At 41.2% G+C, this 18077-nt stretch overlaps 1 protein-coding gene across 1 annotated transcript; it reads right to left on the bottom strand.

Moving 5' to 3' along the window:
- Positions 1–1740: 1740 nt before the first annotated feature.
- On the bottom strand, positions 1741–17593 carry ephx4 (epoxide hydrolase 4; the record flags this gene model as incomplete). The annotated part of the gene is made up of 7 exons (XM_080725508.1): positions 1741–1981; positions 7078–7226; positions 10196–10299; positions 11362–11490; positions 14680–14837; positions 16365–16450; positions 17351–17593. The coding sequence occupies 7 exons, from the start codon at positions 17591–17593 to the stop codon at positions 1741–1743; spliced, it is 1110 nt and encodes a 369-aa protein (XP_080581634.1).
- Between the last annotated feature and the right edge of the window lie 484 nt (positions 17594–18077).

Here is an 18077-nt window from a genome sequence, read left to right as displayed (position 1 = left end):
CCTCCTGCTCAGCAGGCCTGCCCACCCCTCCCCAACCCTCTCCCAGCTCCTCCTGCCTCCTTCTCAGGCCTGCCCACCCCTCCCCAACCCTCTCCCAGCTCCTCCTGCCTCCTTCTCAGGCCTTGTGACATCACAAATCTGACCTTTCACAATCAGGACCGTTCTGAGACATGCTAACATAGATCTGCCCATAAACTGAGAAAGACACAATGGTCAGAAATAGGACTTTGTGAGGATAGAAGTTGCTGGTGGGACACCAAGAAAATACATAAAAATTGGAAAAATGTAAATTCATGGTGTAGTCCCTTTAAACAATGTTCAATTCATTTGGAATATTTTTGAAACGTTTTACCAACACATGGGGGTATGGCAGTCCCTGGCACTAAATATTTTCACATGCAGGTCTGCAGCCAGATAGAAGTTGGGGGTCCTTAAAGGAGTAGTTCACAACCAAAATGATTTGCCCCCATTGATTCTGGATGGAGACACAAATGCATTTGTGGAATGCGACAAAAACTAAAGAATATTATTGAACTCAAGTCTCAAAGGGGTGACTTGAGTTCTTGAGATTTTGGGGGTGAACTACTCCTTTAACATGAAAACGTTTGAGAACCACTGGCTTGCAGTATACTCACTGTATGTTTCCAAATGAGGTCCAGAACAGAACTATTTGGGAAAAACACTCCAGAAGGTGAAATGAAATTAATTGATTGTCAGCACAAGACCAATCTGGCTAACCATCATCAAATAAAAGGGAATACCCACTCTTCTTTTGTTCCTTTTCAATTGATCAGAGTCTCCTGTACTGCATGCAGGTGGGGCAAATGACATAGTAAAAATTGTAACTCCAAAAGTCTACAAATGGATAAATTAAAATAACAAGAATGTACTACAGAAGATTCACACCGATTACTTTATTTATAAAATCGCATGTTGTAGACCTGGCTCAGTGAATTTCAAAATGCAGTGTATTAGGAAGAGATACAAAAAAAGTACAATATTCAACAATCACCTTTTTTGTCTATACAGGAAGATCAAGATAACATTCTCTATCTGAGCAAATATAATTGAGAAAAAATACAAAAGAAAATAAATAAACCTTTTAGACAACACTACCTGATAGAGGGAGTAGGACAATGGGCTGTGCCCAAAGTACAGTAGAGTGGGGTGATCCAGTGACACAACTATAGCAGACATCACCACAGCCTAGAGCCTAATTCGAACTTGCGTCGCTCGCTGAAAAACAACACATTTTCCACACAAAAAACAAAAAGAAAAAGCAAGCAAGCGACGCAGCCATACGACAAAGAAGTGTAAATTAGGCTTCTCTCAGGATGTGGCATCATGTCTTTACATCGCAAAACATTAACTTGAACGTTAAAAGGCACCACACAATACAACTCACGAGGAGACTTCGCCACACACTTGTAACCAATAGACTTTAAGGCGGATGTCATGTGCAAATAAATCGTCTTGAATATAATGTCAGATGTACTACTCGCGTGTCCTCTCCGATGAAGTGTGCTTTTGTTCTTTTGCTCGCCGCTGACATCTTTTAAAAAAATATTTGAAATGTGTAAGGTTTTAAAGAATGATTGCGGTATAAGTTGGTTTGTTTTCACAGGCATATTCCAGGCTTCCAGGACAGGTATGGCAACATGGGGGACAGGGACAGGGGGGGGGTTAGGGAGCGCTGGGCGGCCAAGGGGCAGAGCTGCTGGTGGAGGCCTTGGCACTGATTCAGTTCCTGTAGCTTTTGCGTCCCTCTCCTTCCTTGAGGAAAGTCCATATGAGGGTGTTGACGATGTCGGGCTGGTCCTGCTGCAGCCAGTGACTCGCCCCGGAGATGATGTTGAGACGGAAGTGGTTCCTGATGTACAGGCGACACGCCTCGGCCATTTCCTGCTCCAGGAAAGCATCCCTCTCGCCCCACAGCAGCAGAACCGGAGACCTGATGAAGTTTTGACTGAGGGGGAGGGAGCTGTGGAAAAAGGAAGAAAGAAAGCAATGGACACAGAACAGATGATCAGTACATGCACTTTGTACAGAAGAATCCCACAAATGAGTCCAAAACACAGCTGTAGTAGTTTTAAAGCTGCAGTCCACATGAACCCTAGAGCGTCCCTATGGGTTCTATGTTCCCCGCTTACAACCCTAACTCCTTTGGTAAGCGGGGAACATAGAACCCAGGGAACATAGGTATGACCCCGTCCTTATTCTGGTGGCGAACGTTCAACGAAAATAGAAGCTCTACAAGCTCACAACAAGTCAGCTATAGTAGATCAGCCATTTTTGTTGAAGAGATTTGATGTAGAGCAAGGACAAACGGAGCAGACCAAGTAGGCCTATAGAGCACTCGGTATCGTATGGTATGGGTTACAACTTTAATGTGTGTTTAACATTGTGCTTTTGTTGTTGCCTCCCAATAGACACGTACAGGAAAATGCTTGTGGAGACACTAATTGGGAATGGGTCAGTGAAATTCCTTTTACGTAAGCAGAAAAAAGGGCTATTCTGAGATAAAGTCATTACTTAAGGATGGGGCAGCAGATGGTGAGCTCAGCCGCGCATGCTGAGTTCACAAGCCAAACAAACACATGCGCTGGAATTCTGCTTTTGATTTTGAAGATTGACAATGTTTATTTTCCGCCACTCACTCAAGTAAACAGGTGGGTTCATCATCTAGTAAATGTGATTTCACATTACTGTGACTTAAGAGAAAGATACAATTATTCAGCCATTTTGCAACACCAGAGGGCGTGTAGCAACTCATAATGTAATAACGGCTCATAATGTAATAAGGGCTCATAATGTAATAAGAAAAATGTAATAAAAACTCATAATGTAATAATCAGCTCATAATGTAATAAAAAAACGAGCGCATAACGTAATAATGGATTTTTCAATAATGTAATAATGTAATAATGTGTTACATTAAGAACCTCCACATAGGAGGCTCATAATGTAATAAAACTTCATAATGTAATAATGCATTTTAATTACATTTTGAGCTGATTATTGATAGTTTTTATTACATGTTTTTATTACATTATGAGCCCTTATTACATTATGAGTTGTTACACACCTTGCCAACTTTGTTGATGAAGAATGGAGCAACTATCTGCTAAACATGCAGCAAATGAATACATATGGGGATAATTTAGCTGTGAAGAGCATCCACAATGTTCAATATACAGTTCGTGATTGTATCGACACTGGGTGTTGATGCAACATCGATAATATCCCCATGTGGTCAGGATGACGACAGTCTGCCATTGCTAGTTATGGGTCACTTTGCCGAAGGTCATGTGGACCATTATGTAAGTCTTGATGGACCAGTCACACACTTGATTCAAAGAGCACACCACTTCGATCTGTCCATACTTAGGGCCAGAGTGAGGGCCTTACGGCGAGAGTGAGGGCCAGATTTAGGGCCAGAGCAGTGCAGGATTTACCTTTCATGGTGCCCTGTGCTTGGACCTAGTTTGTTGCTTTTCTATCCCACAAAAACATCAATCAAACAGGTAGCCACATGTATCACAGACAAGCTCAAATTATAAATAACAATAGTGTAGAATATGCTGAAAGATGGTGTATGAAACAACAGAGACGTCCATACATTAGTATAATGACTTAATAGTAGGGTGACCATTATTTTCAGCTGCTCAAACCGGGACCCGAACCACTGTTGCCTAAAACCGGGACCCTAAAAGCAATGTGCACGTTATCACGCACGCGCGTGCCCATTCTCTAACGTTCGTGCAAGCGCACATACACCGCAGGGTTGCAAAGAGGCAGTGAGTCATTGACAAACAGCCTCAGCGTTGAATTCAGACGCGCAATGAATTTGTACATGTTTTCTGATTGGTTAGGTGAGCATGTTTTCATGAAAAGAACATGATAAATGTCTATGCAACCACTGAAAACAGATACTATTATTGGTACAATGTTGTAGTGAATGTTGAAAACTGGGACATATTAGTGTTTTATAGATATTTGTTGGGACACCGGGACACGCAGCTTGAAAACGAACAGTCTGGTCACCCTACTTAATAGTGTGGTCTCAGTTGTTATATGAGATACATGAAGGTTTCCTGTGCAAATAAGCAGAAAAGCTTACTAGGATCTCCCTTTAGTTGACCTTGTACCAGTGAACTGTACTGTCATGAACCTTTTCCTATGCAAACTTCTAATAAAGTCTTCAATCAATCAATCAATCAATCAATCAATCAATCAGGGATAGATATCTCTGCAGCCGCACTGAGGCGCTCCAACACAATAGTGCACAAGTTCTTTAAGAGTTGTGCATACTAGTATCCACCTAACTTTTATTCAAAACCCTTAACACGTTGCAGTCCGAAATAGAATGGTGGTTGGTAGATTAGCCGTGAAATTTCTATTATTGTATTGTGATCTGAGACATAATATTATGTTTATAAACATGACCCCGCAGCCCCTCCATCTTGAACAGCGCCGCTGTTTTTTCTTTTTTTTTTCCCCCCAGGCCAGTAACTCACCATGATTTTCTCGATCTCCGTTGGGATAGAATGGGGGTTTTGGCCGATCGTCGATGTCCCCGTGCGTTTCGCGTGCGCGATCCTTTCACGTAAATGTCCCCGCAAATAGTCCATGTGTGACTGAAGAACAGAACTGAAAAGTTTCGCTAGCATAGCCCCAAGCATGGCTGCTGTAGGAGCTCGAGTGTGCAGACAGCAAACGTATGGGCTGGGAGTAGCCTTGGTGAAGGAGAGGCGCTGACGTCACCTCTGCTTCATGCACGGTCTGCATGAGCTATCAGTGCACGAGTGGTGACTAGGGAAGGTTAGACGATCGCCGATTTTCGGATCAAAAGCTTTTATTCCGGTTTTAAAGACAAAGTCCGGGAATGTACGACGTGGCTGAGAGTCCCTGGGGGGATGTGCGATATAGTACGGTTTTAACATTAAGGGGCCCCCCTTGGCTTAGAAGGTGTTAAGTGTAACCATTCATTACAGACAGCTATGTTAGCTTAGCTCATGTGACTATCTTTTGTTTACAGTTGATCCTCTGGTGCCCCCCTGTGGTTGTTGATGCCCTGTGCTTCAGCACGTCAAGCTCTATTATAAATCCGGCCCTAGGCCAGAGTGAGGGACCGACCAAGTCAGGGCCAGAGTGAGGGCTAGACTTAGGGCCAGAGTGAGGGACAGATAAGTGGTGCGCTCTCCTCTGCTTCCTGGACTCTTTGAATCAAGTGTGTGACTGGTCCATAAAGGCGTACATAATGGTCCTCATGACCTTCGGCAAAGTGGCCCAGAACTAGCAATGGCAGACTGTAGTTATCGATGTTGCATCAACACCCAGTGTCGATACAATCACGAACTGTATGTTGAACATTGTGGATGCTCTTAAATGATTTCCATATGTATTAATTTGCTGCACGTTTAGCAGATAGTTGCTCCATTCTTCATCAACAAAGTTGGCAGGGTGTGTAGCAACTCATAATGTAATAAGGGCTCATAATGTAATAAAAACATGTAATAAAAACTCACAATGTAATAATCAGCTCATAATGTAATAAAAAACAAGCGCATAATGTAATAATTAAAATGCAACAAAAGCTCATAATGTAATAATCAGCTCATAATGTAATAAAAAATACGTTATTACATTATGACGTTTTATTACATTATGAGCCTCCTATGTGGAGGTTCTTAATGTAACACATTATTACATTATTACATTATTGAAAAATCCATTATTACGTTATGCGCTCGTTTTTTTATTACACCATGAGCTGATTATTACATTATGAGTTTTTATTACATTTTTCTTATTACATTATGAGCCCTTATTACATTATGAGCCGTTATTACATTATGAGTTGCTACAGGGCGCAACTGTTTTTCTTGTATTGAGTGCTTACTGGGGTGGGGCATTTACCTTAACAACTTAAACCGCTTTTTATAATATCTGCTATTTTCACTATTCCTGGGGAAAAAAAGGAATTGGAAGAAAACAAATTGGACACATTAAATTGCATTGTGATGATATCAAACATATGAATATCATCACTGTCTTAACTCCATTTTTGAGGTTTTAGTTTTTTGGGCATAAATCAGGGATATTGAACACCATTTACATCTGAGTGTTGGTTAAAATAATATTGAACCAATGGAAAGTAGTAAAAAGCCCTTCGGTCAAAACCTCCATTTGAGATCATTTTCCCGAAAATGAACATTTTGCAGTTGTTTCGGCCCGACAGCAGAGATATCAAACATCATCAGACAGTCTACATTTCCAAAAAGGAAATGCATGTTATTTAATTCAGTGGTCTGACCAGAAACAGGGATAACATCCCCACGGGCAATAAAACATTATGTCCAGAGGGAGGGATATGAAAAGCAGAGGCCCACATGTCAATCCCATCACCCCAGCAAATCCAACCATGGTGTTAAATTCTATTCTGGAGATGGACATTAAGAGATAAATGAATCTTAAACTAAACATTAAGCCATGTCTTATCCATAGATTCATCGGAGGGGGAGGCAGCACAAACCAGTGTTGATTTCGTCGACTAAAACTATGACGAAAAATGTTGTCGACTGCATTTTTTTCACTAACGAAAACTAAATAAAAATGAAATAAAAAGTAATCTGTGATGACTAAAACTAAGACTAAATATATTGACAATTTCGTCAACAAAATAAAAACTAGACTAAAACGTTAGGGAGGGACTAGTGGAGAAGAGAGTCATTTTATATTTGGTTGCTCTCAGGTTTTGTGTGCTGAAAATAGTGTTGTGAGCTTGTAGATCGGCTATTTTCAGCATGCAACCAAGTGTAAAATCAGTCATTACGATGCCATCAAGGCCTGTCAAAATGTATTTCAGTTGACTAAATCAACTGTAGATTTAGTCAACTAAAATCGTATGATATTTAGTCGACTAAAATTAGACTAAAACTAATACTTTTCAGGTGACTAAATTATGACTATGACTAAAACTAAATCAAAATTTACTGTCAAAAACAACACTGGCACAAACCCCACTATCATGAAGTGCAACCTGTTTTCAGTGAACTTTGCTCTGAGTGAACTTACCTGAAGACATTCCTGTAATAGTTGAGGGCTCCCGTTAGAGCGCCAGGCTGTGAGAGGGCGTAAAGGTAGGCTTCCAAGTCCTCTGCAGTTAACCACCGGCCTTTCCTCCCAATCCCTGTGCTGCGGCTGGTGAATAAGGCCTTCAGGGCCTACAGCAAGGACAGAGGAGATCACTGGGTGAGTGTGTGTGTGTGTGTGTGTGTGTGTGTGTGTGTGTGTGTGTGTGTGTGTGTGTGTGTGTGTGTGCGTGCGTGCGTGCGTGCGTGCGTGCATGCGTGCATGCGTGCGCGCGTTAGGGCATTCACCAAATATTTGAATATTCGAATATCAAAGTCACTATTCGACGTTCACCAAAGTCGAATATTCGTATTTTTTTTAGTTTTATTTTTTTGTTTTCTCTTTAAATAATGTATAGTTTATAAAGCTTGGCTAGATAGGAAGTCATAATAATGAGTTGTCAATGCCCCTGGTGGATGAATTTGTTAATGCTCTGTACCAGGGGTTCTCAGACCTTTTTAGGCTGTGACCCCCAAAATAAAGATATTTGAACTGGGGACCCCGGGACCCCCACCCTGACAAGCACTTGGAATTGTAGGTATTAATGTGACTCGGTTCCACAAATAAATATTGTGAAAATAGCCGATCTACATGCTCACAACGCCTCGCGTTGCCTCTTGCTTACTTAATATTTGACAGTTTGGCCAGTCCTGTCGAATATTCGACTATTCGAATACTTTGAGGTCGAATAATTCGAATACTAAAAATCACTATTTGTGAATGCCCTAATGTGCGTGTGTGTATTATGTGATTTCGACAAGAAGACACCCACAGGTCATTGGAGTCTCTGGAAGGTGTGCAGTCCAAATGCTGTGTTGGACAAACTGTGTTGGCATGGTTGACAAGGAAAGCTTGGCTACCAATGGTGCTAATATTGCAGTCCGGACGACGACAATGTGCACATACTTGTGTGTATGCCCAAAACATTTAAGTTTCAAGATATGGGAAAGAAAAGGTGTTCCAAAGGATCAAATGAAGTTTGATGTATTATTTGTCACAATACATACATACATACATACATACATACTGTATGTACATACATACATACATACATATATACATACATACATACATACTGTACTTACATACATACATACATACATACTGTACATACATACATACATACATACATACATACATACATACATACATACATACATACATACTGTATGTACGTACGTACATACATACATACACAATACATACATACATACATACATACATACATACATACATACTGTACATACGTACGTACATACATACATACATACATACATACATACATACATACATACATACATATATATATACACATATATACATACATACATACATACATACATACATACATACATACATACATACATACATACATACTGTACGTACGTACGTACATACATACATACATACATACATACATACATACATACATACATACATACATACATACTGTACGTACGTACGTACATACATACATACATACATACATACATACATACATACATACATACTGTACATACATACATACATACATACATACATACATACATACATACATACATACATATCAAATCAAAAGCAAAAATCACAGTTAGTCGCTAGGCATAGGTTTCTGTTGTGTGGGACATCAGATCAGTGAGAGAGACAGATAGAGTAAGAGAGAGGAAGGGCAGGAGAGAGGGGGCAGAGAGTGAGAGAGGGAAGAAGAGACAGAGTGAGAAGGGGTGAAAGGGGAGGGAGAGAGAGAGAGAGAAAGAGAGAGAAAGGAAGAGAGGGGGAGGGAGGGAGGGAGGGAGGGAGAGAGAGAGCCTATTTCACGCAATAACCCGGCCAATGGCTACCGGAACCTGAATGCACTGATCTGTGACGCATTGTCAGCACAATAACCCTGACAACAACGGACAAGCTGATAACTGCCATTTCAGCTTGTTCCTAAATGTTGGCAATAACATAAGCTATGGATTTGAAAATACTAAAATAGCCAGGGGTCATCAATATGTCCATACACAGACAAAATGTGTACGTGGCAAGACTTGGCCTATAACCCTGGTTCTCAAACGTTTTATTTCCAAGGACCCTCATAACTCTGAGAGCGCACAAGTTGGTTCCATTTGTACACGCTCAGAGTTACAGACCTGTTATGGTCATTCAGGGCTATCTCTTTGTGCTCCTGGTAATAATATTACCACCACAAGCCAACATGGTGATGACCCCTGAAAATAGCAGTTACAGATAGGGATGTCCCGATCGGATCGGGAGATCGGAAATCGGGGCCGATTTCAAAAGATCGGAATCGGGAGAAAAAGATCGGGAAACACCTTGTCTTTATATATTTAAAAAAATATATAAGCTGATGAGCTTTATTTTTTTATTTGTTTTGATACAATGCTGCACTAAGTGAAAAAAGAAGCTTGGATAGAATGGATGCTGTTATTTAAATTAAAAAAACAACCTTAAGGGACAACATAAAAGCATTTTTTTCTTTTCTTTTTCCTTAATGCGTTGCCGAAAGATCGGATCGGGAAGGATCGGGATCGAATCGGGAACAAACATATGTGATCGGGATCGGGAGCAAAAAAAAAACGTAATCTGTACATCCCTAGTTACAGACATCTTTGAGATGAAACAAAAGACGAATCCGTTTTTTAACCTGCCATTTTTCCAATTACTTGAGCCAAAACATTAATTCATTTAATGCTATTTTAACGTTGGAACAGTGAATTATCAAAAGAATGTCAAGAGGTAGTCCTGGTAATCGGTTGATAACATACAGCTGACCCTTTTCATCTCAGCATCTGTCACACAATAATGTGTACACTAAAAATAGACTGATGCCAGAACAACATCTTGTCATACAATTATACACCAATGCACTTGCATATTATAACACGCATGGATGAAAACACACGTGTGTGTGCACACACACACACACACACACACACACACACACACACACACACACACACACACACACACACACACACACACACACACACACACACACACACAGACAGACACAAAGCAACCTTGACCTTGAAATAGCTCATACGTCACAACCCACCTTGAAATCGTTAATGGAGAGCATGAGCTCTGGGAAACGGGGCAACTGAAAGAAAAAGAAATGACTGGACTTCAGCAGCTGGCTTGGATGACGCAGTGCATAATCTGTTGAAGGAGAAGAGAAGAGAGGAGAAGAGAAGAGAAGAGAAGAGAAGAGAAGAGAAGAGAAGAGAAGAGAAGAGAAGAGAAGAGAAGAGAAAGATTGAGGTTAAATAGTATATTAATGACTACAGGGTGCATCTTTAGGCAGAGGTGCTGTGGTGTGTGATAAGTCTGCCTGTCTCTACCAGTGAAACCAGCTGTTCCCGCTCCACATTAAACCATTAGCTGTAATTACCCCTCATTTTCCCCTTAAGGAAGGAGAGGATTTACCAGATGGAGGCAAACACGGAATTGAAGGAATAATGCCCCTAATTAATGATGATTATTATTATGGTGATAACACAGAGGGAGCCAAGGCAGACCCTCTCTAATTAGCACATTTCTGTTCCTAATACTTTTCTTTTTTAACCCATTTAGAACAGGTACACATATTGTGCATCATTATTTTATGCTTTTGAAAAATAGCAGATATACAAGCTCACAGCGCGGCACCGAGTGCCGCGCTGCGAGCTTGTAGATCTGCTATTTTAGAAAAATCGTGAAAATTAGAATTTTGACCCGATTCTATAAGTGTCTTTTGAATCCTTCTAAGGTTTTTTGTAAAACCCTATGTTTCTATGTCAGCAATCTGGCCAGCCATCGTCAAAGAAAAGGTGTTTTTCACTTACCTGGAGCTCAGTTAATCTGTTCTTGAGAGACTACTATGTCAGTGGTTCTCATGTGAAACCCCAAAAAGATATTTATTTGACCACGGACCCCCATCTCAAAATATCTAGTTCCAGGGAACACCCCCAGAAGAAAAATTTGAGTTACAAACGTTCGCTTTGAAAATACATATATTCAAAGATTTGCACACATTTTCACGACTTTTTCAAAAAAATAGCAGATCTACAAGCTTGCAGCGCGGCACTCGGTGCCACGCTGTGAGCTTGTATATCTGCTATTTTTCCACTGGTTAAAGCATTCAATAATTCTAGACCTAAATGGGTTAATAACAATTGACATTAGACACTCACTCTACAGGATGTCTAGCGTACATTTGTATGGAGCGTGTGTGTGTAGTACCTGCAAACACGGAGGGATGGGGACAATTAAGGACGATGAGCTTGGTCACCATCTCTGGATAGTGAATGGCAAACAGCCATGCGATGGTCCCGCCCCAGTCATGGCCCACCAGGCAACATCTGTTGTAGCCTTGGAAGCGAAAGCAGACCAAAATCCAGAGTGTTAATTTAAATGGACCCTACCATTTTGGTTAGATTTGTGCACTCTCAGAGTTAGGGCTGTCACAATATGACATTTTATTATGCCGATTAATTGTCACTTAAATATTTGCGATTTGCGATTTAACTGTGTTTGTTGACAATTACATTTCTGTTTGGCTTGTAGGCTTTGAAGTTGCAAATGGCAGATATGACACATAACCTAAATTTATATACAAAGAAATTACTGACATATTTGACAACTTTATACTTAAAAAAAAGAACATTGTAGATATGCTATTTCCACTATTTTTGAAAATGTTTGTAAATATATGAACATTTTTCAACAAGGACACAATTATCACTATGATGACAAAATAATTGCGATTATGTCAAATAATTGCAATCAGACGATTATGTAATAATTGTGACAGGCCTACTCAGAGTTAGACATGACTCAGGGAAGGCATAAATGAAAGAATTAACACTGATGATTCGACTGTGTATGTTTAACCTGTTCAGCTTTACAACACGACTGTTTATCAATAAGCATGTCAAGGCTTGGAAAATGAATGTACTTTTCACAGCTGGATCCCTCCCTCAGATGCCATCGACACCAATCAAATGAGTGTAATTTGTGACTCGAATTCAAATGGAGATCACAGTCAGGGGCAGAGCATCAGTCTGAGATGTTTTGATCACATTAGCTCTTCCAGTTTCCACAAAGTAATCTCCTTCGTCGTTGTCGGGTGGAAACCTTGTACTGTATGTCCAAAACCTTACCTTTTTGTTGTTATTATTTTTAAAACGATTTAAAGTAGTGAAAATAGCCGATCTACAAGCACACAACGCCTCGCATCGGGAGGCGTTGTGTGCTTGTAGATCTGCTATTTCCAGTACCTTTGTGCAACACTTTTGTATGATGAAATAGGGCCTTAAGCTGGTTGCACACTGCTGCGTTTTTCGTTGCGAAATGCGTTTTTCAGGGCAAGGAGAGAGAGAGAGATAGAGAGAGCAAGGGACAGAGTGGTGCGCGAAACGGGCGGCAGTGTGCAAACGTGACTGACATAACGTGAGTTTGATTTTTTTATTTGCGTGCTCCGAAATTCACTCCGATATTCGGCCCGAAAAACGCAGCAGTGTGCAACCACCTTTAGTTTGCGAAAAAACGTACAAATCTGAAACTTGGAGATACAAGGTTTCTTCCCGACAGCGACCTGCCCAGCACCCATTCAGCATTCACACCCCCCAGGGTGAATCATTCCAGCCAGACTTATCTCAAAATTCTGATATCACATACGCAAGGAGAGGGACACACATAGCTTAGCTTGGGGAATAATCTTGGCACAAGAGTGATTCAAGGGTGAGATTTAATTGCCTGTTTCCATTGTCAGGCTTTCAGTGTTTGCCATGCTCTTTGTCAGCTAAATGGAAAAGTGAGGGCGTGAGTTGTGAGGGTCAGGGTTCAATTTGTAAAATAGAAACAAAACCCCAAAAAAAAACAAAGCCGGTGGGACATTTCTAAACCAATTAAGCCCTACTTCTCCGCACAACAAAAACAAAGCGAAGATAACCATTGTACAAGCACCCAACACGTCGCATTGATTTGGGACACGTTGTAAGCTTGTAGTATGACTTCTGCAATTTTTTTATCAGAAGAATTAAAGATTTTGAAAATGACAGATTTGCCTAAAATAGGTACATTTTTATTATTATCAAACATAAATATCAGAGGGTGTCTACATTTCCCAAAAGAAATTAACTAACTAATAAAACACGGTATCATATATAATATATAATTCAGTCTGAATGACCAGAGGTGGGATATGAAAAGCAGAATGCATGGATCCCCTCACAGCCAATACAGATAGGGAGATTGAAATGAGCATACGACAAATGGATACATCTCAAATATTGATTTACTAATTTGCATTCCATCATGCCCTGTTATCAGCAGATTTTCCAAATGGCCTGTTGAAGATTCAAACAGCATCATCAACATCAACAACTAGAAACCTGTTAGTGAACATATATATCGATCCCTCTCTGCTACAAATCTCATAGAATACACAAGCTTCTGAAGTCACCTCAGAGTATTTTTCAGGCAGCAAGTAGCCACAAGGCTGTATCATGTATCTGTAGGCGTTGATGAAAATGGGACGATTTTAAAGCATACAAGACTATGTATTTTGTTGTGCTGGGGGAACTGTTGTGCTGGCCACATAATCATAAAATAAACGGTGTTTGCAGACAGCCCGCTGGCGCAGTGGTAAAGTACCTGCCCGCCTCCGTGGTGCATCTGACTTTGTCGAGCATCTATACAAACACTTATTGGCCCGTGTTCGGCGGAGGGAAGCCGGGCAGGGAGGGTGATGATGATTACAGCATGTAATCCTACGGGCTGGGGCAGAACCTGTCAGCTCTACATCCTCACACTGGGGGCTTCTTCTCACTGGCAGGTGAGTCAGTCAGGATATAGTCTCGCGTGGCCAGACTGTGGCAATGTTCAAATGCTTCTGTCATACAGTCTGAAGCAGGTAGGCTTCAGTAAGCCTCCTCAACACTTCCATTTTGTCTTTACAGTTGCCCAAATGTATCCTAATATAAATCAAAATCATCTAAGCATAATATAGCTTGCATGCTTAGCAGAAATGGACATTACAAAATAAAATGTAAAGTTATTTAAAAATATATTCATTTCCGTTACTCGGATTTCAGGATGTGTAGTTCCAGACTCTATATTGTATAGCATTCAGAGATTGTGGAGTAGTTGTCTGGCTACGCGGGACTAGTCAGGATGCAACAGCAGTGACAACACACATACAGTAAGCGTGTAGGGGGGGAACTAATTGGCATAATGACTAAATTGGGGAGAAAGGGGATTAAAAAGCAAACAAACAAAAAAAGGCAGCCCCAGGTCAAGATTGAGTATACAGTCAGCAGGGTTTGGGGGTCTTGGACTCCATTCTTCCACAAGCTCCCATGTCAACAGAAAGCTTTACCATGCTCCATCTAAGCAAGCCCCAGAGGCTGCCCCACACACAGTTTAGGAACAAGAAACGAGTTTAAGTTGCATACAGGACATTCTGACATGGCACCAACCTCTCCAAGAAGTAACTTCCGATAAGGTGGGCAGACACGTGATTGAAAGTTATTAGAAAGTTATACTGTGCTCCCTTACCCAGATATTCCACAATGTCCTTGATGTCAGTAACCAGGTAATCAAAGCGGTAACTTTCAGTGGACTGGGGCACATCGGACTCCCCATATCCGCGCATGTCGATGGCCACCACACGGAATTCACTCTTAAACTCGCGAAGCTGGTGGCGCCACGAGAACCTGAAGCACACACAAACAAAATACACTAGACTTAACAATACATGGTAAAATATTGCCAATATTGGGCCAATGTTTCTCAGCTGTTGAAAAGCTCTTTTTTTATCAATTGTATTTTATGATGTCTGCATGCCATTAGTGTTATATAGGTGTGATTCATACAAGCAATAACGTGACTAGAGAATCTAGTTGAATTTAATGTGTCTATCAGGGGCCTCTGCAGAGATTTGGCTTAATATGAAACTACTACAATGTCAGAAGGGTTTATCCAACTTCTTTAAATCTGTTACACGTCTTGTTATGTATTCAAAATAGTTGCATAAACCAAACCAAACTTTTTAGACCAGACGCTCAGCTTTCTTTCCAGCTGGACGAAGGTCACCTTTGTATAAAAGCAGCTGTTTCAGATTCTAATTCGCCCACTTTATGATGTGAACTGGCACCACTCTCTAATTGAAGATCTTGTCGGCTGTAGAATCTTTCTCCTCAGAACTAAAACCCCCCCCCCCCCTCCTTCTCTACCCGGCCGATGAGAAGCGAGATGCAGATTCCTAACTGTGAATCTGATGAGTCAGGATGAGGGCCCCGTACTGACAACATCTTTGAATATAGATGAAGTTTAAAAGCAAGCAAGGCCTTGCACACGCATGCGCGCGCGCACGCACGCACACACAGATAACATTAATTTTAGACAGTGATTATGAGGAAATAATGTTCTCAGACGGCTTTATTCATGATATTTTCATTCTTCTACACATTTTAAGAATAACTCAAGTGATGGATTCACATCTCTTAATAGCACCATGGAGTACTTTATCCCTGTGACATACTGTATACGACCAGTGAAGCAGAAAAGACCCCCGCTATCGTTAATTAATCTATGTTCTGTCTTCTGCAGCTCTGATAAAATGCCTGAGATATGGATACGCTTACAGCACTCGACAGTCGACCACCTCTTTGGCCCAGTTCCAAGAGCGTTCCCCCACCCACTGGAGGCTGGATAACAGTTCTTTCATTATACCGAGAGGAACTAGATCTTGAACGGTTTGGACCTTGTCCCCGCGGACACATTAAGTCTAGTCCAGGACTAAATGTTCTGTCAATGAAGTAATAATTCCCACTGGAACACATTTGTTGCTGTGTCCCAGAAACCCTATATATAATATGACAGACATGTAATGATAATATTAAAACTCTGGAGAGCCGTGGAGCAAACATCCTCATCAAGGACATATGAAGGGATTAGTTTAAGAAAGCTTAGATTTAAGGAACTAAAACTAAACATAAACAGTGCAGTAGTGCGATCACTGTAAGATTCTGAGTGTTCAATTAAAAACTTTCAGAGTTAAATTAACCTGGCCTGTGATACAAACTGACCAAATCTAGTTTATCTACCTGGCTGTCGATATGCTGCCAGACAGACAGGCGCGCGCGCGCACTCGCGCGCACACACACACACACACACACACACACACACACACACACACACACACACACACACACACACACACACACACACTTTTGACCTACCAGAACTCTGGGAATCCATGTAAAAACAGCATCAGTGGCTTTCCTCTCTCTCCAGCAGCAACATAGTGGAACCTGAGGCCAGACTCCTGGATGGGAATGGGAAGCACAGAGAGCCATATACCAAAAACCTACACCCGGAATCCAATGTATTCATACTGTACTTACTTCCTTAAACAGAGCACAAATTAAGCATCAAACACACGGTTGAATACTTTGAGTTTAGGAATCACCATCATTCCTCCAGTCCAAACCGACTCATAGAAAATAAATACAGGAATGAACGATAAAAAAAAGAATAAATCAAGTTTATATATAGACGCTATTATCCTGTTTTCATCAAGTGTTTCAGAACCAACAATGCTTAAAATGTATCTACCACCGACATTAGTATAATTCATTGACTACCTTTAATCTCTCCAAAGAAAGTCATGTTTTGAATGAGGTAATTAAGCTGCTCAGACAAAAAGTTTGCTTAATAATGGTGAATTAAGCATGAGCTTAGCTCGGATGTTCCTCCACGCTCGAACGAAGGTTCATCAGTATACGACATTTGCAACAGCTCTTTTATTTTTGCTTTACTTTTCATATTTAATCAGATTAATATTTAAAACACACGCAGATTATACTTTGGTTATAAAGCGGCGACGTTCTTATTCTGCACGATCAAAACGCCACATAGTACAGGAGCTGTCCTTTCAGCACCACCTGAGCTCCGGCCGGCAGAAACAATGCGCAGCAAATCTCGTTTTCACCGAAAACCACTCAAAATGAACAGATGCCTCATACATATTTGCACACTAAAGCAGGCCTATTTGGCTTTCACGACACGACATGGCAAGCAAGGTGTTTCGTTTCGGCATCGCACTGCTTTATCCTACGCATGCGACTGCACGCTCTCTCCCACATACATACATACACAGTATACATCACGCACACACACAATGGGCTGTTTCGTTGCACGAGAGACACCTTTCACTATGTCTTACCTTTATTCTAACATAACAGTGCGTTCCCAAGGACGTGTCATTTAGACAAGCCGGGGGGATCTCACGAATCCCCCACTGGAAGGTTGTTGACGGCCTTAAAATCATGTTCCACCAAAGTTTCAGCAGGGCTACGGCGGTGCAAACGGCACAATAACCGTATATCAATGACCAATACCCCCAAACTCTGATTTTTAGCGCAAGTCTGATCATCAATAACAGCAAGTTGTGGAGCACTCTCGCCATCTTTACATTGCCGCAGGAAAATCAATCCGGGATCAACGTTACCTATTGATTTATTTCCGTTAATTGCCCGTTTCTGTGGAAGATCTGACTCCTGACAAGCCCGTTGTCTCGTTAACGGCGCGTCTACGCACGACTGTCTGTAGGGAGGATCCCGGTGAGCCACTGAATGGAGCGGTGCATGGCAGCAGGAGCATCACGTCAGAATTCACGCTTGCGTTGTGACAGCGAAGGTTGTTCAGCTGAACAGGGTGTTGACGACCACACGCAAGACGAGACAGCCCGTAATAGGCCAGTTAACCAGCTTTATGCAGCCTATAATCCCTCACGTGGTGAGACTGTATATCAACACGGCGCTGATTTAAAAAAAAGAAAAAAAGAAGCTTGGCACACTTAACATCTCCTATACCACACCACAGACATTAATGGTCATCATTATGATGTTACCGTCTTTAAAAACTGTTCAAATAAAAAATAGCGTAATAAA

This window comes from Nannobrachium achirus, assembly GCF_963921795.1.
Source record: "Nannobrachium achirus genome assembly, chromosome: 1".
Taxonomy (NCBI): Eukaryota; Metazoa; Chordata; class Actinopteri; order Myctophiformes; family Myctophidae; genus Nannobrachium; species Nannobrachium achirus.
Note: the sequence above shows the minus strand (reverse complement) of the source record. Positions and strands in the feature narration are given on the sequence as shown.